Source organism: Hippoglossus stenolepis, chromosome 20 (genome assembly GCF_022539355.2).
Source record: "Hippoglossus stenolepis isolate QCI-W04-F060 chromosome 20, HSTE1.2, whole genome shotgun sequence".
Classification (NCBI taxonomy): Eukaryota; Metazoa; Chordata; class Actinopteri; order Pleuronectiformes; family Pleuronectidae; genus Hippoglossus; species Hippoglossus stenolepis.
The window spans coordinates 16610613-16635097 of NC_061502.1; the positions used below are offsets into that span (position 1 = coordinate 16610613).

The following is a 24485-nucleotide window of genomic DNA, read 5'->3' on the forward strand; positions in this document are numbered from 1 at the left end:
ATTCAATCTCTCTTTCCTTCTATCTGTCGCTCCCTTTCCATTGCTCCCCCTTTCTTCCCCCTCTGTGTTTTTATTTCCCCCCCCAATTCCTGCTTTCTCTCCCTTTCCCTCTCTCCTTTTTTCTTTCTTGAGCCTTCGCTTTTGCTTTTTCTTAGTGTTGTATGTCTTTCTCAATTTCTGTCATTCCCTGTATCGGTCTCGTCTGTGTAATGTAATAAGTATGCACACGAGGAGAAGAGAAGAGAAGAGAAGAGAAGAGAAGAGCAGAGCAGAGAAGAGAAGAGAAGAGAAATGAAACAGTGGCGAGAAGAAAGAGGAGATGAGAAAGAAGAGAGATACCAGGGGGAAAACTGAAAAAAAAAAAGAAGTGCTGCGTTAAAAAGCTGAGTCCACCAGAGCAGTCACAACAAATTCATCTCTCTCTCTCTCTCCTTTCTTTCTTTCCCTCGCTCCCTCCGATACAAGCTGGCCTCAGTAATACAATAAAGGACTTGGCTCAGCTCTGTGCGTCTGTATGCATGAAAGTGTGTGTGTGTGTGTGTGTGTGTGTGTGTGTGTGTGTGTGTGTGTGTGTGTGTATAAGGTAGACGACACCTCTTACTCCCTACTCTCTGTCTCATCATTGCAGCTGTTCCACAGAGGTGTGTTTCAATATATCACCCTGTCACACACACACAGACACACACACGGCCCCTGCTTAATAAGCGGTATTCAGAGCTCCTGGGTTTATAGAAGCTGAAACTGCACTCCTGCACAAAGCCGGAGCCTCTTTCCTTCCTTCAGTCCTTTCTTTATTTCTTTCCTTTATTCCCTCTCTTCCACCTTCTTCTTTCCTTTGTTTCCATTTCCCTTTTCCCCTCATTGTATTCAATTCGAAGTGCTGTGCTGTTTTTTATTAATATCTCTGCTTACTGCACCAATTCATTTCTTTTCTTGACCCCCACTTCCTCTCGCTCTTCCATTCTTTAGAAAAACCTGAGGGACGCGATGTGAGTTGATGAGTTGTAGAAAAAAGATTTAGACCAGTGAATCAGTCAGTCACCATCAGTGGAGCTGAAGCTATTAACCAGAGGAGTAAGGGACATAATGAACTAACCAGTATCTACAGGCTCCCTATGGAGCTACATGTCTAAATTTAACACAAATGGAGCTGAATCAGTTAATTGCTAAATTGATCTGGCCCTAATTACTTATAATTATCAACAATTTGTTTCAGTCACGTTTCAAATGAAGGAACGCTGAAAATTCACTGATTGCAGCTTCTCAGATGCTTTTCTTCGTCTTTTCTGACTCTTTTACGAAGTGGTCAGAAAAGACATCACTACTTTCACATATGACGAACGCAGCAGGAGATCGTCTCGTCCAAGTTGACGTCTTCCTCTGTGTCCTGACATTTCACTGCTGTATCCTCACATGGGCTGACTCTGACTTTTAAATCGGGGGCTGGCAGGAAGAATTTCCAGAGAATGTCCGCAGCAACCGACTTGAATGTTCGGCTTCTCCCATCCAGCCATTTCAGGAGAAAATCCAGGAATCAGTGCAGCATAAATTTAACTGTGGCCTGACTAGGTATCACATGTGAGCGATCTGTCACTGATCCAATGTTTTACAACAGGACGGAGAGAAAACAAAAGGACAGCAAAGAAGAGAAAGAGGAGGAAAAGGAGCCGGAGGAGGAGTGTGGACACCTGGATGAGTCCTGAGGCTCCGCGGGGAGGAGGGGAGAAATGGAGGAGGTCGGAGGATGGGCAGTTTCCCTCAGCTGTTCCCTTGTGTACGTGTGTGTGTGTGTGTGTGTGTGTGTGTGTGTGTGTGTGTGTGTGTGTGTGTGTGTGTGTGTGTGTGTGTGTGTGTACGGTCCATATGGGCATTAGTGCTGGAGGAGTTGAACAGGGGGTCATACCAGATGGACATACACAGACTCGCACACACAAATTACAGATTCCACCAAATGGCATCATGTAGCCACAACTCAGCAGCTCTCCTGCGTGCACGCTCCTCCACAGACACTCTTCTCACTTTCTGTTCTCACTCGCATACGAGCAGACGAGGGTTTGGCACGAGAAGCCGAAACGAGAGGTTTTTTTCTGTCCAATTCTGTAAAACACAACAAAGTTAAATCCTCTTTTCTTTTTCCCTGCTCTTGCTCTTTGAATTAAATGGGGCCAAACTGTTCTTGTGAGCAGTGTTTCCCATTAATTACCAAGACTCTGGCGGGCTGCCGCTTCTAATTTGTCCCGCCACAGTTTCATGGTGAACTGAAACATTTTCTTTTACACTTCTCTTAAGAACATGGGAGTTGAGCGCTGTTGCTTCCTCGTAGAGCTTGTGCACAAACCCCATTGTCTGCGATGGGAAGCGCTGGGAGGAAACCTGCCACCTCCCGCCTGGCGAGACGCCGACTTCACTGGTTTTAATCTTCACAGACATTATGTTGTTGTGCACCTGTACATCAATAACAGGTGTTCTGCCTTTGATCGCAGACGGGGAAACACCAACTGTAACGACGCAGGCTGGGACGTGGCCAGAAGAGCGACAGAGCACTAATGTTCTCATCCCATACAGATTGATGCAGCGCGGTTTTACTGCAAGTTAATTTAATTTTGGATTTTAAAAAGGGGCTGCGATGATGGAGTATGATTACTTTGAGAGATTTACTGCAGCAGGGCCTCAATTAGCAGGAAGTATTAAAAAATGCCAACTGCAATATCCCACAGCCCCTGATGATGTCTTCAATATGATCGTTAAGCAAAACAAAGAACCAAACCCCTGAGATATTTAATTTACTATCATAGAAGATGAAGAAAACCAGCAAATATTTAGCTCTACTGGTTATTAGAGATGTTGAGCTCCAACTTTTATCTTCCCAATACCTGGATGATACCGACTCTCTACTGGTTGTTGTCAACTTGTTACACATGAAAACCTAAATTCAGACTTTGTACATCATCCACTTTTTGTTAAGAGCGAATCCTGCAAAGCTCTCACGGGCAAATTGTGCCTATTGACCCCGATCAGCATCTCACTCTCAACACAGAAACTCCCAAACATACAAACACACACACGTCCTCCCTTTCCGTCACACACACACACACACACAAACACACTCCACTTAATATCCTCAGCGTTTGACTCAACCCTCCATTCCTCATCTGGTAAACTAGCTGCATGTGTGTATGTGAGTGTGTGAGGTGAGAGGTTAAACGATGGTCATTAAGATTCATCTCTGAGTTCACTTCCAGCAAACGGTAAAAACCTCCCACGCACTCGCACGGAATCGTACGAGTGCGGCGTCTCTGTCAGAGTGCAGCAATTGTCTTTCCTCTCCTGTTGGTCTCTCCCCTGTCGTTTAGGCCAATTCAAATCTCTGAATGCATAATGAATGCAGTAATCATCGCACTATACCCGGGGATCACAACAAGCTACTCATCTCGCCGCTTCGCCGTTTTTTGGTTTTTAAATTCCAGTTTTGCTAAGTGATTTCAGCGAGAGGTGAACAGCGTGTTTTGTAATTCCTGCATGAATCACTTTCTCTGCAGTCGGGCCGTCTCTCCGTGGATCTGTTGTGACACGTCGTCCAAACATTTCATAATGTTCGCCGGCGTCCTGCTGCCTCCCAGGATGAATAAAGGAGAAGAGAGTTGCAGATAGAGGGAGGGGGGGGGAGAAGAGAGGGAATAATAAAGTGATGACCGAAGTCATTTCATCTTCACACCTACGGACTGGAAATCACCAGGCAATTTCCTGGTTTCCCTGTGCTTACCACACACAAAGTGCCTGTGTGTGTGTGTGTGTGTGTGTGTGAGAGCAAAAGTTTAGACTGAAGAAAATGAGACAGTTTGCCAGTTAGTTCTTTGTTAGTCAGTCAATCATTTAGTCACGCACACACACACGCACACACACACACACACACACACACACACACACACACACACACACACACACACACACACACACACACACACACACACACACACACACACACACACACACACACACACACACACACACACACACACACACACAGCGTGATGACGGAGTGGACCCTGTGTCAATCCCAGCATGCCTCTCTGCTCCGAGGCAGGAGATTCTGTCATCGCCACAGTTACTGTCAGGACACATCACTGGTAACCGTGGCAACTAATTAAGACCTGCCTGTCAGGCCTGTGGTCACCGTGCACGTGTGGAAGTGTCTACAAATGGACAAACACACTCATGTCATTAAGTTTCTATAATAAACGCACGCACACACACACACACATGCTCCAAGTTACTGTAACTGCCAGTAGGTATCACATCAGCATACTCAGTGCATTACTCAACACGACTCCCCAGCCATTAGTCACACACACACACACACACACACACACACGAATCCTTATGAGACTTACTCATTTTATTGGTTTCATTTCCGTTTCAGTGCTCATCAGATATTTAATCAGAAAAGTGCTGGAAGTTGTGTAAAGTGTTTGCTATGCACAACATTTAAAAGTGTGACTATTAGACTGAGACAACTTCAGTTCATTTACTGAGGTTTAAGTGTTGTTATTAATTCAAATGAAAGAAAAATAACCAGGTATTACTTTGATAATCGATAAACTTTGAATATATTTGTGAAACTTATAAGTGCTTTTCTATTTTTGGCCTATGTAATATAATATAAATATGACATAAAGAAGAATTCACTGTTGTTTGACATTTGAGAGTCTAAATTCTCAGTTCAAAATAGTCACTGCATTAGCAGAGATTATAAAAATACATCATAAAGTATAAATAGCTAAAAGTAAAATCCTCATTTAAAATACAATACTTCAGAAATGCAGTATAGTGTGTACTTAAAACCTCTAGTAAACTGCAAGTACCTGAAATATGCGCTTGAACACAGTACGCCTACTTGATGTACTCAGTTTCTGCACCACCGCTGAGGCTGATTAAATCTATAAAATTGCCTTTGATGATGATGGACTGCTAATACATGTCTGCCCGTTAGCTAAACAACATTAAAATCGTGTTTCGGCCAGTGGCTCGCTCTCTCTCTCTTACACGGTAAAACGAGTGAGCGTCCACATCCGTCCACACCACATTAAACAGTAATGTGGGTTCACTGACTGAAAGCTGTGTGTGTGTATGCGTGTGTATTCGTGTGTGTGTACGTGTGAGTGTGTGTACGGTCAGTAATGAGGTGTAACTCGTGCGCGTCAGTGGAAGTTGAGTGATCGGCGTAATGAGCAGCAGAACATAGAGGATGGTGGGGGGGGGGCAGACAGGAGTAGAAGAAAGAGGAAGAGGAGATGTGCGGGAAAGAGGAGGAGGATCGTGTATTAAATTCTTTAGCATAACGATTGATTACACATGTAAAGGCCGCCTGAGTCTCTACACGTGATGTTTCATGCTGCTGGAGATGTGATGCCTGATGGGACAACTCATAAATAATAAGTCAGGGAAAGTGATGATTAAAAATCTAGAAATGAAAGCATCTAAATACACTTTTTAAAGTTAAAAACATGATAATTAAAAGGCCACTTTGAATGGATGAGGCCAATATTGAACTTTTGATGATTCCTTCAGGCTCTCACAACTTCTCACAACTGGAATAAACCTTGCATTTGGTTTTGTAAGATTTATGTCGGGTTTAAAAGGTGAAAAACTAAACCTCGACTGATCAAAATGACTGATGCCATTTTAATCCCTCACTCCATCTTCCTGGTTAAATCTTCAACGGCTCCAGCCAAAAGCTGAAGAATGTGAAACAGAACCAGCCCCCCCCCCCGAAAGACAAACAGACTGATTTCGGAGCAGGAACCCACGAATCTCAGCACGGGATTCCAGCCAGTTAACAAAGTAAACACGCACGAGAACAAAGGACAAAGTCTCCATGTGGGTTAGCGCAGGTTAACAACTCGTAGTTCCTCTCCTCTTGGTGCAGGTCAAAGTGGAGCGCAAGTATCGCTGCAAACGGAAAAAAAGCAAATAGTGCGTTCTGGTTGCTTTTTCCACTGAGCGTGTTCGAGCATTAAACCCAAAACCGGGCGCAGATTTATGAGGAGGGGGAAGAAAAAAGAAAAACCTCGCCTTACAGAGCGAGATCTGACAAAGAAAAATCCGAGCCCTGCATCCTATCAAGCCGGCATAACTTTCACTCCCTCCCTCTGTCTCGCTCCTCTGTTGTTATCAGCAGATATGGAGGAGGTAGGGAATGAAAGAGTGCAGCTGCAAGTGTTTGTTGTGTCAGTCCGCTCCGGTCTGAGCTGTTCCTGCGTAGTTCCTTATCACACTTGAAACAGCTCTTGCTCCCTCTCCCACACACTTTTCTCGTCCCACTTCTATCCCGTATCATTTCATTCTCATCCCATTTCATTCTCCCCTCCGTTTTCGTAAAAAGGATTATGGAGCAAAGTCTGTGTCACTCAGATTCGAGGCCCTGTAACGCAACACATCTAAATAGCTGCTTATCGCGCGCTTGTGAGCCAATCGACAATTTTACAAAACACAGTGCTTTCATATCCACTTCTGCTGAAAGTAAGTTACACAACACAACGACGACAATAACGGAGCAGAACTTTTTCTTCTCCCCCTCCAGCATATCTCTGTATATCTGCTGCCGTGCCAGCTTTCAACGAGATGGGAAAAAACGGTCAGAAATTGCAAAACTTTGCGGAGCTAACATCCATGAAAAGAGACTGGTACCAATACAGTCCTGGTTGTTAGCCGGCGGGTTCAACAGACACCTCATCACAGGATTCAATTCCCATGCACAGGGCTCACGGGGATTTAAAGGAGATCTGATTCAATACTAAGGCAACAGGAATTTAACTGCCACAGTCAAATATAGAAATGAATTAATTTCACCTCCGCACACACACACTGTGCTCGGTCTTCACTGTTGTTTAAAACAAACGTCATGAGGTCATTTTTCCAGACTACAAATTACCCCCATGTAAAAAAGATCAACTCTCTAATTTATCATATTGAAAAAGCCCCAAAAATGAAATGCAGTCGTGGTCCCATGATAAATTACACTGGAGTGTGTTGGACCATGCTTCATTACATTGTAATGATACAACAAATTGATATCACAGCAGCCAAGAAAACAGTGATTTACAATTCACTTAAGAAATCACAGAGTGTGCTTATAATAATAATAATAAAAACTCTGTCTTCTGCCAAACCCACTCTTTGTTCATTTGGAGAAAGTTTGGATTCCTACATTGTTCTCACTGGTAGGTGAAGGTTTTAACACAGTTTTCTAGGATGCGTTACAAGGCTGTGGATTCTTCTCTGGTTTTAATAAAAGATTTATTTGGGATATGTTTAAAGGTTTTGTGATTCCCATTTGAATGTTAAATAAACTTAAGACAATTAAATGTTCTACATCTTTGTATGTGTGTTTTTTTTTTTTATTCGTACAGCCACCAAAAGCTCTTAAAAGTGTTTTTAGTGCAGAAAGTCACAACAAAATATCATTAGGTTTGTCTGTTGGAACTTTAAAACACCGCTCAGTGGGACTAATGAAATCTGGCATCTTTGACTGAGTGAAGTGAAGTGAAATAACAAACCAAAGAACAAAGATAAGTGTCCGCTTACTGTGTCAGCCGAGCTGCTGATAAAAATGAAGAGGAATTTTCTGCCCCCCCCCCAAATATTCAGTCTTATCTGTGTCCTTGACAAAGCTTTGGGCATAAACGCTGGTGAAATACGAGGTGTTCTGTGCGTTATGTCGTTATGGGCCCGTATATTTAAGCAAATCTCAAGTATTTCCAAATAACAGACACCGGGGGCTCGTGTGTTATCATTCGTTCAGACAGATTTCCATCCAAGCTGAGACAGTTTGGGATAAACAGTAAAATGTGGGTTTGATACGATGACTGAGAGAGGAGCGCCATTGAAGTATTTTCAGTAGTCCTGCTTATACCGAGCGTCTTCATGGCCTTAAAGAGACAGGAGCTTCAACCAAGTGTTTCAGACCGAGGCTGAAAAGAGGAGCTGCAGCAATGGACAGTCTGAGGGAAGTTTTCTCAACATTGGAACCTGTTCAAGTAGTAACATAATGATAAACCTGACTATGAACAGAATATGTCTCCTTTAAATAAACTTGACACAATACATTCTGCCCACACAGCGTTCCTTTAATCGAACGTCTACCCAACTGTGTCCAGATAACGCCCCATGGAATTTCGAAATTGAAAATGAGAGGCTATCGAAAACACTGCTAACAGCAAATTCTTATTGTTGTCCTGACTAGTGTAGATGCCAACTTTGTTTAGGAACATGTGGTTCCTCATCAGAATTTGACCAAGCATCCATCTTTACCACCACCACCACCACTTATAGATGTGTCTTACACCGCGAGTACAGGAGGAACCACTCGGATCTACTTCCTGAGAGAACAGTCCAACGGGGTGAAAAGTGTAGAATAGACAATATCCTATTATTAGCAACACTGCAGATGGATAAACCCACTAACGGCAGATTATTTTTGCTTTAAGCCTTCAAGAAATAAACACTCCACCGTGACCTGTTTTTATCCACGTTCACGGGCTTCCACGTCAACATTAGCACCAGTTGGATTAATATAATTATGAGCCACTCGTACACACAGTTCAGTTGGAATTGAATTCACTAAAACCTGAAGTGAAGTCACTCTCTCTTGTCTCCTCTCTCACTCTCTCCACCACTGCTGCTGCCTCGATTAAAGTCTCCTCTCTCCCACTCTTTCAATCTCTCCTGCTCTCTTTGGACCACTAACCTTGATTCACTGTTCTCCTCCACTCTGCCTCGGGCTGGCACACACACACACACACACACACACACACACACACACACACACACACACACACACACACACACACACACACACACACACACACACACACACACACACACACACACACACATACACACACACACACACACACACACTTACAAGAAAATACACTGCGGCATACACTGAATGGAAGATATACTGTACACATGTACTTGACCATGGTAAAGTAGAAGTGGTTTGTTTGGGGCCAGTGTGAGGGGAAAGTGTGGCTAACCGAAACCACATGTGGCTGACTCGCTCGCTCTCGATCCTGAGGTATGTGAGCCTCTGGAGTGTGTGTTTATGTGTGCGTCTGCGAGTGTGTGTGTGTGTGTGTGTGTGTGTGTGTGTGTGTGTGTGTGTGTGTGTGTGTGTGTGTGTGTGTGTGCGAGGGGGAGGTGTGATATGGGGCAAGCGGCGGAGAGAGAAGCAGAGTGAGCTCATGCCTTGACTTTAACCTTTATTTATCCAGGGAACGGTCGTGTTGAGCAGACAAGCTGCTTTCTTTGCCGTGTCGCTATACGTCCACACGGGAGCTGCTCTACTGTAACCACCGTTTTCTGCTGGTGGCCGCTGCAGCGGTGCCGCCAGATCAGTCAAGTGCTTTGCTCAAGGTTAGAGTTGTTAACACTATAAATAGTACTTACTGGAGCAACTTCATACTGCTGTTTATGTGTTAAATAGGACACAGCACACAATAGTTATTAAATGTTTGCATCAATCTCTACTTTGAGTCTATAATCTAAGGGACTTCATTTTGATAAATATATAACCGTTTTCAGACGTGTACCCCAGAAGATGTCCGGAAAAATTGGGTATGGACGTTGGAGATTGTCCGAGTAACAGGAATATCTCCGGAGCATTCAGGCTCGGAGGGTTCACCTGGGTAGAGAATGCAGGAGGCCGAACATGACGTTGAAATTCCACTGCGGAAATCACATGTTTTTGTTTACGGCACTTCAAAACTAGAGTCTGACCAAAAGCTCTCGGATCTCGACTTTCCAATTACATATCATCATCTGCGTCCTCTACAGACATTTGTTTTTCAGACTGGTAAAAAGGATCCATCACGTCTAAGGCGTGGATTGAGACGCTTCAGTGGGTAAATGTGTGAAATTTTAAATAAAAATTAGCTTGTCAACTACCTGGGTGTCATGTTTTCATCAAGAGCTGTGGAATTCTGAAATAAACTTTAGACGAGGATGCGATTGCCAAGAACTACCCTTTCCCGAGATATCGAGGATGGAGCGCCTCTGCACCCAGGGCAGTAAATGTCTCACGTTCTGCAGTCATATTAATCCCTAGTGTAGATATGAACGTGGTTGAAGAACAACGGGCAGGCACGGCCTTTCACATTTTTTTTATTATTTCTCTATCTAGCTCTGAGTGAGAGAACAAACGGGAACAAAGACACAAAAGACGACAGTAGTTCAGTTCAGAACCTGCACTTAACTTCATATCGCTCACTTTGTAATGAGGGACTAACCCTTCAAGACAGAACGACGCTGTGTGTTAAGGTAGTTCTGTGTGCATGTGTGCGAGTATGTGTAAGTGTGTGTGTGTGTGAGGTTGAGTGCAAGAGACAGTTTGTGTCATGGGGAGGTAGCGCTGTATCTGCTAACCGCTACTTCAACGAGACAGCTCGCTTGGCTCACACACACAGACACACACACAGACACACACACACACACACACACACACACACACACACACACACACACACACACACACACACACACACACACACACACAGACACACACACAGACACACACACACACACACACGAATGAGATGCACACAGACACTTCATTTACCTTTGGCCCGATATAGACATTGTGACAGTTAACCTAGCCACTTAATACAAAGAGACAGTTTCTTCTACAAAGACTTATATCAGGGGGGCAGCGGTGTGTGTGTGTGTGTGTGTGTGTGTGTGTGTGTGTGTGTGTGTGTGTGTGTTGTGTGTGTGTGTGTGTGTGTGTGTGTGTGAGTCAGAGTAAATCTGGCTGAATTGAAAACAGAGCAGAGAGAAAACACCAACAAAAGCATTCCAGAAAGTGGGTGAGAGAGAGAGACACAGCCAGACCTTGACGTCAGGACGGTCTGTCCTGGTGTGACACTGATCATTTGACCTAAAACTATTTCTTAACTGTTGGCCGGTAACATTCTCACTTTTTTATCTCCTAATAAACCCATTTTTCAGTTCAGGTTGAAACAAACAATCTGGAGATGCTGCTTTGGGGTTTTCGATGCTTTTCAACCTTTTCAAAAATGAATCAATGATGGAAAGAGACATTATTTGCAGCATGAAACACTTTTTAAAGATGAGTTCATGTATTTCTATCCTCGCTCTTTCCTATCCACCACGAAGACCCAGTAACATCTGGCTTTTATCTACAATGGGAACAGATACAATCGACTTTCTCTCCCGACTCAAATAACTCTGCGGTGGACACAGGTTTGTCTCGGCTGCGTTTGGCAGTTATGGAAATATGACACCGGGAGGAACGTGCTAATTTCTTCTTGTTTTATATTTTGGCAGTCTCATGCCGCACATGTTGTGGCACGGTGATGCACATTGAACCTCCGGGCATTGCCGCGTAAATAGCCAAGAACAATTGTGTTCTTATTGTTTGTTTTACATCTTGGGAAAATTGTGCAACAGCAAGTTCTTCTTTGCAAGATGCAGCATTGACAAGACTCCACTGATGGCAATGGGAAAGGAGTTAATCTAATTTATTAAGCCAGTAAACCTTGTTTAAAATAAGTATTAGATACTCAAAAGTTGAACGATTGGTAGATTGAACTGTCAGTTCTTAGACATTTAACCAAAACTGTGATTTGAATAAATGTTGCTTTCAAAAAATTCCAAACTTCTACTTCAGTTATTGAGTCAAACTACCTTTTTTTTTTTACTTAATTTTTATGACCATCTGTTGTTCTGCATATTCACTCTGTTTACAAGTATTTCCACCTTAAACAGTCTGGAAACATGAAGTCCCACCCTTGCTCTTGTTGTGGGGGGAAACATGGAAACAGGAGAAACAGGGAGGGAGGGAGGGAGGGAGGAGAGGGGGAAAAAGAGGTAGTGTATATGCGTGGAGGAGGACAAGAGGGGAGAACGAGGGGGTCAGAGAGGGAATGGCAAGTACATGAGAAGGGGGGGGTTCGATAAGCGCCGTGTTGCTTTGTTTAGGTTAGTGGGCCATAAATTCCAAGGGTAGGAAGGAATGGAGGGGGGGGGACAGGGGATAAAATAACCGTTAGGAGAAGCTTGGACGACAGAAAAGGAGTGAGTGAAGTCATATTTGGAGAGGAGAGGAGGAGGAGAAGGAAAAGAGGAGAGGAGAGTTTGTTTGACTAAACTGACTGATTTTGCTCGACTCCACCAGACACGGTGCCGTCTGCGTAATATCAACATCCCAGGGGAGTGAGTGAGTGTGTGTGTGTGTGTGTTTGTGTGTGTAGCGAGTATCAGCTTTATAAAATACACCTCCACATTAAGAATCCCAGGGCTACCTCCCAATGAAAGCATCACATGTCCTATTTTGGTGTTTTTCTTGGTTCACATGTTGCTCCGCAGACCCGAGTCCGTTGGGAATTTTTTCACTGCACTGTTTTCTTATCACTTCCAGTGGAAGGGAAACACTGTTTGCACCGTTCAAACAACCCTGCAGTTCACTAATCGGAGCAGCAGAACTCACGGTCAGGGTTTCCCACGAGCATTTGCCCAGCGCGGCCCACTTAAAAGCACAAGTGCCTCTGGGAGTTATGGTCTCAGTAGGTGCTGTGAAGCTACCATCTCTGGAAACCGTGGAAAAACTATTGTTTGGTTGCATGAATGCGTAGAAATAGAAGTGAAAGGAAAGAGTGTTTGGAGGTGTAAGGTCACAGATCAGCAGGCAGCCCAGAGCTTTAACAACCTCAGTTAAAGCTGTTGGTGGTGCTGCATATTTTAATTTTAATGTAGGCCAGTCAAGGCTCATTTACGCTCAACCGTTGGACACGGAAGCGGTCGGAGCCTTCTATCCATACTCTGAGCTCATTTCGTTCGTACCTGCGCACGTCTTCTGAATGCTTACGGATACAGATGAAACGGAGCAGTGCCACCGGAAATCATCGGGGGGCAGTGTAGCCCATAGTTCAAACGAGACGACCTTCGCGACACGACGAAGTAACATCGTATATATATATATATATGTGTGTTTTTTCCATCTCTACAATACACTTCAATGCTACAAGAAAAAGATGCAAAGAAAATCTTTCACGATTGTCTTAAAAAAAGTTTATGCACTAAAGAGTTTTTGGTTGTTGTAACCATAACTCTTCTTCGTACTGGCCGTGAAGATCCATTTCCAGTGTTGCTCCGGTGGAAGAGATAAGATACAAGATCTACAGTCCTTGTTCTGTGCAGAAAATGCATTTGAGGGCTAAAGGTAATGCAATGTGTGCTGCCGCAGTGTCAGTTAGACAAATCGAGTGGGTATGAAGTCCCTTTATTTTCCATAAACATGTATTCTTTGCTCAGCCAGGGTGAAGTGATAACACCACAAAACAGGCATTTTATAATAAAACGGACTTTAACTTTGTAAAAGAATGTTTGGTCGGAATAACTCGACTTTTCTAACTCTTCAGACTTTTAGCACAAAACCAGGGACTGATACCCATACTGAGAATACCGAGGTAGCTTTTTCTTGTAGCTAGCTGCTAACTCCGCCTCTGCTTATTGGTGTGTGACGTTTCCCCGTAAAGCAAACCAGGCGTTCTGGGAGTTCTGTGGCAATTTCAAGTTTGTGTAGCATCAATATGATTTTAAAGATGTTACTTTTTCGTTAAATTAACTACATTGTGTTGCTTTAAGACAGGCTTGAAAATAAGTGAACGTATAATTTATATTAGTTGATTATTTTTTACAATTACAGTAATCAATCAGTCCATTAACTGTCAGTGAGGAACTGTGAAAAGTGTCCATCAGCATTTCCCAGAGTAAGATACTAGAGCACCAAATTTGAAGTAATTAATTAAATCATTCAATAAGTTAATGAATCAATGACTTAATCATCTTTCTGTTTGAATAAATTTGTGTCTTCTTTGACTTGTCTCTTAAACTAAACTGGGACGTTAAAGGGACGATTGTTGGGGGGGTACTGAATTATGATTACAGACATCAAAGCTTAAGAATCCAGCTACTTACATATTCATACAAATGAGGCTTGTTTTGGAATTAATAATGAAGACATTATATACGACACTATATTTATATATTCTGAAAGCTCTCCCACGGGAAATAATGTAAAACATGCGACTGGGTTGAACTTTCAGGGCTGAGACGAACCAGCCAGAGGTCTGACGGACAGACAGATGTTCAACATTTAAATGTCCGTCTCCCGACTCCCACACACGGCCCCCGTCTGTTACAGCGATCGGCTGTAAGGTGCGTACGCCATCGCTGTCAGACTGACCATGTGTCTGCAGTCATCTAGTCATCTGCAGACAGGAGGGACACACAGACAGACACACACACACACACACACACACACACACACACACACACACACACACACACACACACACACAGGACGAGTGGCTGGCAGACAGACCGACACAGATTAGGATGTCAGACAGACAGATAAAAGAACTCGGCGAAACACCATTTAGAGGGAAAAGACAGCTCAGGAAAATATCTGCTGCAAGATTTAAATCTCTGCTCACACAGACAGACCGAGGACCAGCACCGTGGTGATGTGAAGATACATAGTCAGGGATGGAGATGATAATCTTAATGGACCGGTCATCTGTCTGTAAGCTCCTGGTTCACACACACATACACACACACACAACCGAGGGTTTATATATCTGGAAAGCTTATACCGCTCTTGACATGAAATCAGCTTAAAGAGCGGAGAGTTATCAGCAAGGAATGTAAGAAGAGTAAAAATAGTGTCCTTGTCTTTTTGATATCAGCGTATACATACTGTACGAGGCTGAAAGTGACTGCAGCACAATGTCCTCTGGGAGTTAACACAAGACTACACACACACACACACACGTAGCCATAAGCAATCCAGGATCAGTAAACCATAGAAAGTCTCGTTCCTGATGTGTGTCTGTGTGTGTGTGTTCATGACAGATGTCTTCTTAACTGTACTAATGTAAACCACTTCAGCCACTGCCCAGAGCTACACACACACACACACACACACACACAAGCTCTTTGGACATGTACACTGTAGATCCAGTCCACCTGAAGGCAAATACAATGAGGCTGAACACGCACACACACACACACACACACACACACACACCACACACACACACACACACACACACACAGGCCGTCACATTAACTCAATGCAGATAAAACCGTTGTCTAAAGTAAATAAAACAAAGAGCATCTTTTATGTAAGGTTTCTAAATTCTGATATTACCTGTCACTGTAAATACACTTTCCGTGACTCACAAGGAGCTTTGAAGGAGACGAAAACAGCAACAGCACGTGCCTCCGGAAAGTCAAACTTTGGATCATCTCCTCATTGAAATTCTTCTTTATAGATTATTTTGGGCATTTCGCCTTTGTTTGGAAGTTGAAAGGAGAGGAAGACGAGGATGAAGGGTTGAGGAAAAACAAGGAGACGTGTGTGTGGGAGCAGATCTGTTTTTGGTTTTGATTTTTGGTTTCACATCAGCAACTGAGTCAGCAGAATCCCCCCCCAACACCCGATATGATAAACACACAGGACAATATCAGGGCTTGGTTACAGTGACAAGAGGAAAACTGCAGATTAACTGTGAGGTATCAGTGTTATGCTTCATTTAATGGCAGAGAAACATTTTGCCTAAAGTACAGACCTCCTTCACTAATGTGAGAATATAAATAACAAAATAACAGGAGGTTTATGTCCACTTTAGGCTTTTCAGGCCGTTTTAAGTCCAAAGACTCAACTTATCAATAAATGAGTGGATATGAAGTTTGTGTTTTACATTGAATATATTTATACATGTGCATTTATTTTTTACTTATAGTTATTCAAAGAAATTGTTTGTTGGTGCAAACATGCGATAATAAAATTCCTTAAACGTCTGCTAAGTGGAACAAAAATGATTATGAGCTGTAATGTATTATAGCGTAAATGAAGGAAGGAAGCCGGGTTGGAGATTTATATATGTTGAGTGTTTCTGGGTGAAGCTTCGTGGGTTTTAATTCCCGGATGGAAAATTAAAACTTGATGGATATGAGGGTTTGATGTGGAGTCTATTCACAAACCATCAAAACAAGTTGGGGGATCTCCACCCTTTTTATTGAGTCATGAATGATTCACAGCAAAACAAGATAATTACAGATTTGGCCTTCAGAGAGGTTTCAATTCAAGTTAGACTCTCGGCTGTACCACTTGATAAATCTGACCTTATCCTTTAAAAACACTACACCTGTGTTAGTCTCTACAAACTATCACCTATGAACCAGAAGACCATCAAACACATTTTCGTCTCAGAGGATGAATTAAGGGAAATCTCCTGAGATCAGTGAGCGCAGATGCAGAAGCTGTCAAATCCATTTTCAAGAACCTGTCCTGCTTAATGTGAACCGACAGGATTTCTGCCCCAACGAGAGACCATTAGCTCGCCATTATTTCTGTATTAAATAATTTGTGTTTTCAAGCGGAGCACTGCCCAACACACTCTGAGCTTCTCTTTCAGTTTTTAACGACTAAGCAGAATAATACCTTGTGCAAAGTTTGACAGTGTAAAAATGAATTTGGCTTTTTATTTATTTTTATTTTGTACATAAAGTTTATAATTGCTCAGTTTTTTTGGCACAGCAAAGCCTTGTGGGATACCACATGCACCAAACTCCGCAGTGACACAGCGATCTCTCTGCCTGTCCCTGCTGTGTGACGCGTCTGTGGTGTATTTTACTAACCTGTCACTTTCCCGAAAAAAAAAAAAACAGTCCCTCATTAACAACCCACCGCCATGACTGTGTTTGTGTGAAAGAGAGGGAGACGGAGAAGAGGAGAGAAGATGACAGAAGAGGAGAGAAGATGACAGAAGAGAAGAGAAAAGATGAAAAGAGGTGTATTCAGCTACTGAAGTTACTCAGAGCTCTTTTTTATTAAAGACCAGGCTCAGCTAAACAAACAGCACCTGAAAACTTCCAAGACTCCCAACAGCTGTCGGACTTCACACAGACAGACAGCGACAGGGAGGGAAACACGCAGACAAATGGCAAATGGATTAACTGACAGCCAAGCTGGCAGAGCGGCAACGACACACAGCAGCAACGCTTCAAATGTTTCATTGATTCAATGCAAGTTGGACTTTGTAGAAATTATTTCCAAGGAACGGAAGAAGCTGCAGACGTGACCTGAAAGAACCAAAAACCATCTCAACATCGAATCGGCTGCGGTGTGTTTGTTTAAATATCACTGTGTACAAGGCTGAGTTGTGCGTTCGTGTGGTGTTGAAATAATCGGACAAATTAGTTCCAGACTCAAAACAACTCGTAAAGTCTGTGAAGATTTTGGTACACGAGTTGCCAAATTGCTCTGCAGCTCTAAATAGTAGTTTCTAATGTGAACTTGTCAGATGTTACTTTAGTCACTTTCAAACTTTAGCCAAGACGTTTTTAGGACCAATTTACCCTTTGTTAGTATATAAATATTGTGATGAGCAGTCAAGGTGTTGTTTAAATCCTCCAGACACATAAATACAACACATTTTGTTTACAGCGTCCATGTTTCTTTCAACATTCGTCTTCAAAGCACATGTTGGACATTCTGAGGAGCATGTGACTGCACAGTAAATAACGGCTTCTAAGAGACGCACAGAAACCACTATACATGTAAATGAGCTTTAAGTCCAAAAATGCAATGGTTAGTGAAGACACAACAGCTAAAACATGGCAGGAGTACGGTTGACAAAACTAACAATTAGGGATCAGGGAACACTTAGACCACTGCAGCTGATCTCTACACATGGAAATGAAGGGAGGTTAAGGCACAGACCCAGGGTTACGTGTGACGACAACAAAGACGATGACTATGACAAAGACGATGACGATGACGATGATGATGACGTTGACGTTGACAGGTGAAGCTCAGCTCGTGGCTGGCCGGTCATAACTCACCCTTCTCAGCGCGCCCCATGTGAGCTGCGTCCGGTAGAGGCAAAGCAAAGAATAAGAAGACAGAATTAGATTGGAAGGCATGCACAGGTCAAACACATGCACATCAGAGAAAAGCTCTGGACGCAATTTGCTGTCCAAGCACAATGTTTTCCATGATTACAGGCACATGCCGTGTAAATAAATCAAGCAGAGAGCCCAGCCAGATTTTCCAAACCCTGATTAACAATAAAGTTTACAGAGAAACTGTCAGAAGGTGAAGAACAAAGAGTGGTTTTTAAAGTTTTCTGCAGGTCATTAGCAACAACACACACACACAGTGGGAAAAACCCGCTGCTTTAGTAGGAAGCCATGTTGTCATAAAACACAGTGCATATAAAAAGGCATTCAACCCTCTTGGAAATGTTCAGGTTTTTACTGTCCTATCGCCTTTACTGCAACATGTGAGAAGTCTGGCTTCTCCTTAAAAGAAAAAGGGGGATCTTGTAAAAAAAATAAAAGCTGTAAATATCCTTGCAGAAATTGCCAAGTTTTAATGTACATGCAGTTTAAGAGGGAGAAAAGGGACCAGGGGCCTCAGAAATAATCTGCAATAAAAGTAAACACCTCACAATAAATGTGCAACCTCTCGTTTAGCACAAATTGGTATTTAAAAAAAGTTGTTTGTGTGGACAACTGTAACTTTAACCTTTGACCCACACACATCCGACCTCAACCTTTCCCCTCTGCTTCACCTAACCCCTGTGGTAACCAAAAATAATGGTTTTCCCAAGACTGTCGTCACCTGCCTGCGTCTGTTAATCTCTCACACACACACACACACACACAAACCAGCCATGCCTCCATTATATATACCATTATCATCACACACACAACTACACAACTGGTGCTGAGGCCGCTCACATCTGTGTGAGTGTGAGTCAATGAGTGTGTGTGCGCACTGTAATGTAATTAATCAGCTGAGAGTGTTGATTACTTAATCTGTCATTAGCCAGCCGTGTGTGTAAGTGTGTGTAAGCGAGTGTATGTGTGTGTGTATGTGTGTGTGTGTGAGGTAGCAGTGTGTTTCAAGCCCCCTCCTTGTACCGACAGCTGTGACCAGAGCCAAACAGGGCAGAGCGGAGATTGATGATATTGGACTAATACCATCATTCATCAGGGATGTGATATTTCAGGGATTCTGGATTTGTTTGGGATGTGCTGCCTCCTTCATTTCCATAGGGACTGTGCCACCTTCTAGCTTCACTTCCTGCTGGATGACTGATGATTTACATCCATCATCTACCAGTGTATAAAGGTTAATCCTGGCCACAACAGTCAGTATATTCACATCTGTCTCTTTTTATGTAATTTGTGCAAGTGGAAATGTTGCATATTAGCTTAACTGAGGGGGTAAAGTTGTCATATAAGACAGAGAGAACACAATAAAAGCTCAAATACAGACGAAGCCTCCATGTCACACATTTTCTGGAGGTCTGATTGTCCAAAAATGGTCACAACAGCAGGAAAATGTCCAAAATAATCCGGTGAAGGGTGGAAGGCAGAAAAACTTCAGGGAAATGTTTGGAGCAACCGACTCGTACATTCGCGTTCCCACATTCGGTCCCTCTGGATAATTTCGGGAAGATTAAGAGTTCAGCGAACGTCTAAAAGCAGCCAATTAAGTCTCTTCTCCACCAGAAAGCCCCAAAAAAATTAAAGAATAAAACATCTCTGGTTGAAGTCCAGGCCGAGACTCTTGTTTCTACACCACAGGGTACTTACTGTATATCTCAGCATAGACAAGATTAATTAATTACCAGTCATCTTATTTAGGAAGCAGCCGTTACATCAGCGTGCAAAACAAAGGGACATTTTTCTTTTACCATGTGCTGAGCCCAAATAACCCACAGACTCACAGCACAATTAATGACTTCTTTTAAAGAGTTTTTAAACAACTCAAAATGTTCTTCACCAGATGCAGTAAAGTAGAAGCGAAGCAATGTTGCGAGGCAGAAAAGTCAACAAAGGAACTCGGTGATTTACGAGCATCGCTGGTGTTCGGTTAATTGCGGCCTCTTGTTGTGTCCTCTTGAAAAACGAGGCGCTGATTCACGCCAGAATTCCACAGATTTGGCAAAAAAATGCGTGACATGTTTCAAAAGAACACACATCCAGTGGCTAGCATGACACCCTGCGGTGTGGTTGAGATGTTTTCCCTGACAGGTCGGTGTGTGTCAATCATGCGCCGTCCTCCGTGTCGCTCGCTCTTCGAAACTCTCTGACAACTTAACCTAAGTCGCTGTGTGTTGCTAATGCATTTCTCAACCCCCTCCAACTCACACACACACACAGACACACAGAGACACACACATGCTAATGGGGGATTAGCTAATGAATTCTCTCAACAGATTAATTACATTGCTTGTGTGCGCTCAGACTTCATCCCCAAACGGCAGAAGAAATGAGCCAGTACTTTTCAAAGAGATGGGTTTGTGTTTTTTTTCCCTCTCCCCATTTTCTTTTTTTTTTTTTTAAATCTATCACTAAATTGAAAATCCGTAGAAACAGATTGGCTCTGGGCAAAGTGGCGTTTTATTTGAAGAAGAAGACATTAAGATGGATCTGAGGGATGGCGGCGAGAGGCATTACTTTTAACGAGAAAATAAATAAAAACGGGCCTTTGATTTGGCGCCATTTTAACATGGCATGAGTAGAATGAGGCGTCTTTCTAAAAAAGTCTAAATGAGAGGCGAACATTTCACATGCTCGTCTGTGTTACCACTGTACTCCGCGGGGCTTCAAAGCATCGGCCTCCCTCTTCCTCTGTAAATGACAGCAACACACATTCTCACACACAGACACACACACAAAGAGGCATGACAGAGAAACACACACTGACACACACTGACACTCCCTCCTGCCGTTTTCACAGTCTCTTGAGTGGAGGAGATGCCCACGGCCAAAAACCAATGGTTGCACTTCTTGTTATTTTTCTCCCTCTCCTCTTCTTGTCCTCTTTCTCACTATCACTCCCTTCCTCTCGCCTTTCTCTGGGAAAACAGACAAATTTTTTTTTTTCATCTTCCAAATGGAGCGGGAAAGTAATTATAATTAAACCAACTTGGTTCTAATGCTCAAAAATACTAAAATAATTTACGATTATAATTAAACCGGCTCAGTAGCGGCGGCGGAGGCCTTCTAATTCGTCTGGAGACGCTAATGGAAAACAATTATTTCACTTCATTAAGATTACAGACGCCGGAAATCTGTGTCACAACTCGATCAGAGAGGAGACACATTTAGAAAGTTGTCAAATTATCATGAAGTCGGTCGTCGACTTCGCAAAAGACTCACATTCATTATGCTGACTTCCTCGGTGATAAAGCCAAAACCAAACAGCCTCAGAAACAGCACAATAACAAGAGATGAGAGTGAGACAGACATATTTACATAAACGCCATAATTTATAGTTTCCCTTTGTAAATGGGGAATTAGAGACAGAAATGAGGCAGATCCAGAGACGACGTGTTAACGCAGACTCTGTCGAGACGTGACGCGTTTTTACATTCATGCTGCTGACGCATCCTGTCAGTGAAACAGGAGGCTGGTGAAGCAAGAAGACACACGTTTGATTCCCCCAGTGATTTCCTTTCATCGGCAACTTAATAATCGCCACTTTTTCTCAGCGACGGGTCACGTTGGCTGCGTTATTGATCCGCCCATTAACCCCGTCAGCCTCATCACTTACACATACCGTGGTGAAATGATTGGATAAAAGTGCTGCCACAGAAATGACCGATCCACAAAATCCCCCACGCTCTGCACCAAGGTCTCACTGGATTCACAGTATAAGGCCATTAATTCCTATAAACTGGTTCCTTTCATTGCAATTAAACATTACATTTTCCCCGAAAGAAAATGTATTCTGCAAGAGAAAAGCGACTCTTTTACCCCCGTCCCCACACTAATGACAACCCTCCTCCCACTCTATGTTAATGCAGCATCCAGCCACCAGCATTTACTTGCAAATGAACGGCACTCTAATTCCCAGAGAGGCCTCCGAGAAGAAATTCCACACATTTGTTACCCACAGGACCAAATGGCTGCAAGGGCGGAGGGGGGAGGTGGGTGGGGTAGATACACATGGGGTATATAGAGGCTTCAGAGGGGGCAGTAAAACAGCTCACAGATGAATTGGTAATTAATGTGTAATTTCTATGCAAATCATTGACAGGCCGGAGCCGGAGAACAGTGGAGCAGAAAACGACATTGTTACACAGTTTCTGGTTATTTCCAGCACTTAAATGGAGCGTGATGTGTCCTTTATTACATCCTGACGTGGCCCGGGTGTGAGTTTTTGGAGGTCAACTTGGAAAACAGCCGTGCGTGTGCGTGTGCGCGCGTGTGTGGAGTTCAAACAACAGCTGAATACGGAAATAAAACCGCACAGCAGCCACGCAGACACAGGTACAGAAAGAGTTTGCGTGACTTGCAGGGAGACATGTCTTGTCGTGTGTTTTCTCTCTACGTGGTAACTTCCTCTGCGAGTTCCTTTATCGGACCTTTGCAAACGCACGGTCCCGTCACAGCACCGGGCACATGCACGCACCGCTGCAGGGTTTTCTCCGTGCACCGTGCGTGTTTCTGCAGGACAAAAAACCCCGAGTCCTGCAGCGTGCATCCCCGCAAAAAAAACCACGCAGCGGTCATTTCACGCATTCTGAATACTCAACACCCCGGATCTCCGCAGATTCCCTCCGATTTACACTTTTATCACGGGATGAAACCCCCAGGAAATAAAAAGTAACCGCTCTCGCATTCCTCCAACAGGCGATCGGCGTGCACGCTATTTCCCCAACCATTAGGTTTTAGTGCGTAAAAGCGCAGATAAAAGTTGGAGCATGGATCGTTTGGTTCGCGAGGAGCTCACGCACGAAGCGAAGCGACCGCTGCCTCACGCACAAGAGCAACAGTCCTCTAGTCGTCTCTTCACACCACTATCATTATATATAATGAAGTATGTGAATGACGAGAAGCTGCACGTGCATTTAAAAGGAGGATAAAGGTCGGAATAAACTCTTCTCGGACGCAGCTCCACGACACGAGAGGACCGCGGAGTGGAAAACACCACAAAGTGCAGGATCGTTATAATAAACACGTATGATACAGATCATCCATGTGACGTTACATGTGTATTGTGGCTTTTACGCAGCGATCGTGCACACATGCAACTTTTTTCTCCATCCACGCGCTGCACGGATGAAAAGTGGACGATGTTTTCCACGCACAAGATCAACACTCCCCTTATGTCTTCTTATAATAAATGTTATTATAGCATTAAAATATAAAAGAGATGAGACGAATGTTGTGTGTGATCGCGGACGCAAGTGAATGCACCTCGGATCGTTTGTGTTTTTCGGGATCTTTAAAAATCAGATCAGCTGTTTTCTAACGATTTGACAGGGAGTCCTGCGATGAGAACGTAAAGAGTCAACTAAGTTCTAAACCTTTAGGATTATAAAAAAGTTCGCAGTCTGCGCCACGAGCCCCGTGTTAGTCATCGGTTCAAGTGAGAGCCGAGCACCTCGCACGGGCTCGGGTACGCCACTTGCGTAAAAGGAGAGAGACATTTCTCGCGTTGTAATTGCAACAAAAAAAACAGAATCTACCACGCAAGAGAAAGTGCGCAAAAGGTGACAATTGTACGTTTCCAACAAGGAGGTTAACTTTTTTCTTTATTTCCTCCCGCACCTAAACACACCTGTGAGGAATGCGTGAGCAGAGAGGGGGACGAAGAGCAGGAAAACGAACCAACTTTAAGAAACCGTGCGTGGGAAACATTGCGGGGACTCTGTTTGCGTGTTGTCGTACCTGTCGGCATCTGAGCGGACACCGTGGAGAGGTGAAGAAGAAAGAGAAGAAGAAGAAGTCCAGGACGTTCACGGGAAAGTGTATCCATGTTTTCAAACGTGGCCCGAGTCCGTGACAGTCTCCCCCCCCCCCACCGTCCGGAACAAGCGAAAAAAGGGGAACCGAAAAAGTAAAAAAGTTTGCTCTTCACTCCTCTTCCTCCTTCACGCGTCTTTTCCTCTCGCTCGTCCTCTTCTTCTTGTTATTCCTCCCGTGGAGTCGGACGCTCCATTCTCTCCTTTCTGCGCTTTCTCGTACGCTTTTTTTTTTTCTCGCTTGCTTGCGGGCTCCCGCGGACCCGAGTGAGGGAGCGCGGGCACGAGAGAGAGAGAGAGGTAGAGAAAGAGAGAGGGAGGTGTGTGACGTCACGAGGCAGGAGTCCGCTTCAAAAAGCAGATTAAAAGAAAACAACGTGTCTCGAAGCGAGGATTCGTCGTTTTGTCCGGTTTGTGCGTTTTTCTGTCGATATATACTTATTTTTATCAAAGTCACATTATTTCATTATGTAGAAATCCCCACATCAAAGGAATAGTTCACCCAAAAAATGAAAGTTATCTCTTGACGTATAGGGATAGTTCACCCAAAAATGAAATTTCACTCATCATCTGCTCATCACTATGCCGATTGAGGGGGTGGGATCTAAAATAATAAAATAATAGTGTGTT

The 24485-nt window shown here is 43.5% G+C and overlaps 1 protein-coding gene across 19 annotated transcripts in view; it reads right to left on the minus strand.

Annotated features, from left to right (window-relative positions):
- The window catches only part of ptprk (protein tyrosine phosphatase receptor type K), a 97146-nt gene extending 73021 nt beyond the window's left edge, over nucleotides 1-24125 (minus strand). For 18 of the 19 annotated variants that reach the window (XM_047338021.1, XM_047338020.1, XM_047338017.1 and 15 more), the window contains exons 1-2: nucleotides 23782-24125; nucleotides 17932-17955 (exon numbers count right to left, since the gene is read on the minus strand). In XM_047338021.1, the coding sequence (XP_047193977.1) occupies nucleotides 17932-17955; nucleotides 23782-23869 (112 nt within the window). In that variant the 5' untranslated portion in view covers nucleotides 23870-24125. The remainder of the gene's footprint in view (nucleotides 1-17931; nucleotides 17956-23781) is intronic. The other variant, XM_047338008.1, reaches the window with a different exon arrangement.
- Between the last annotated feature and the right edge of the window lie 360 nt (nucleotides 24126-24485).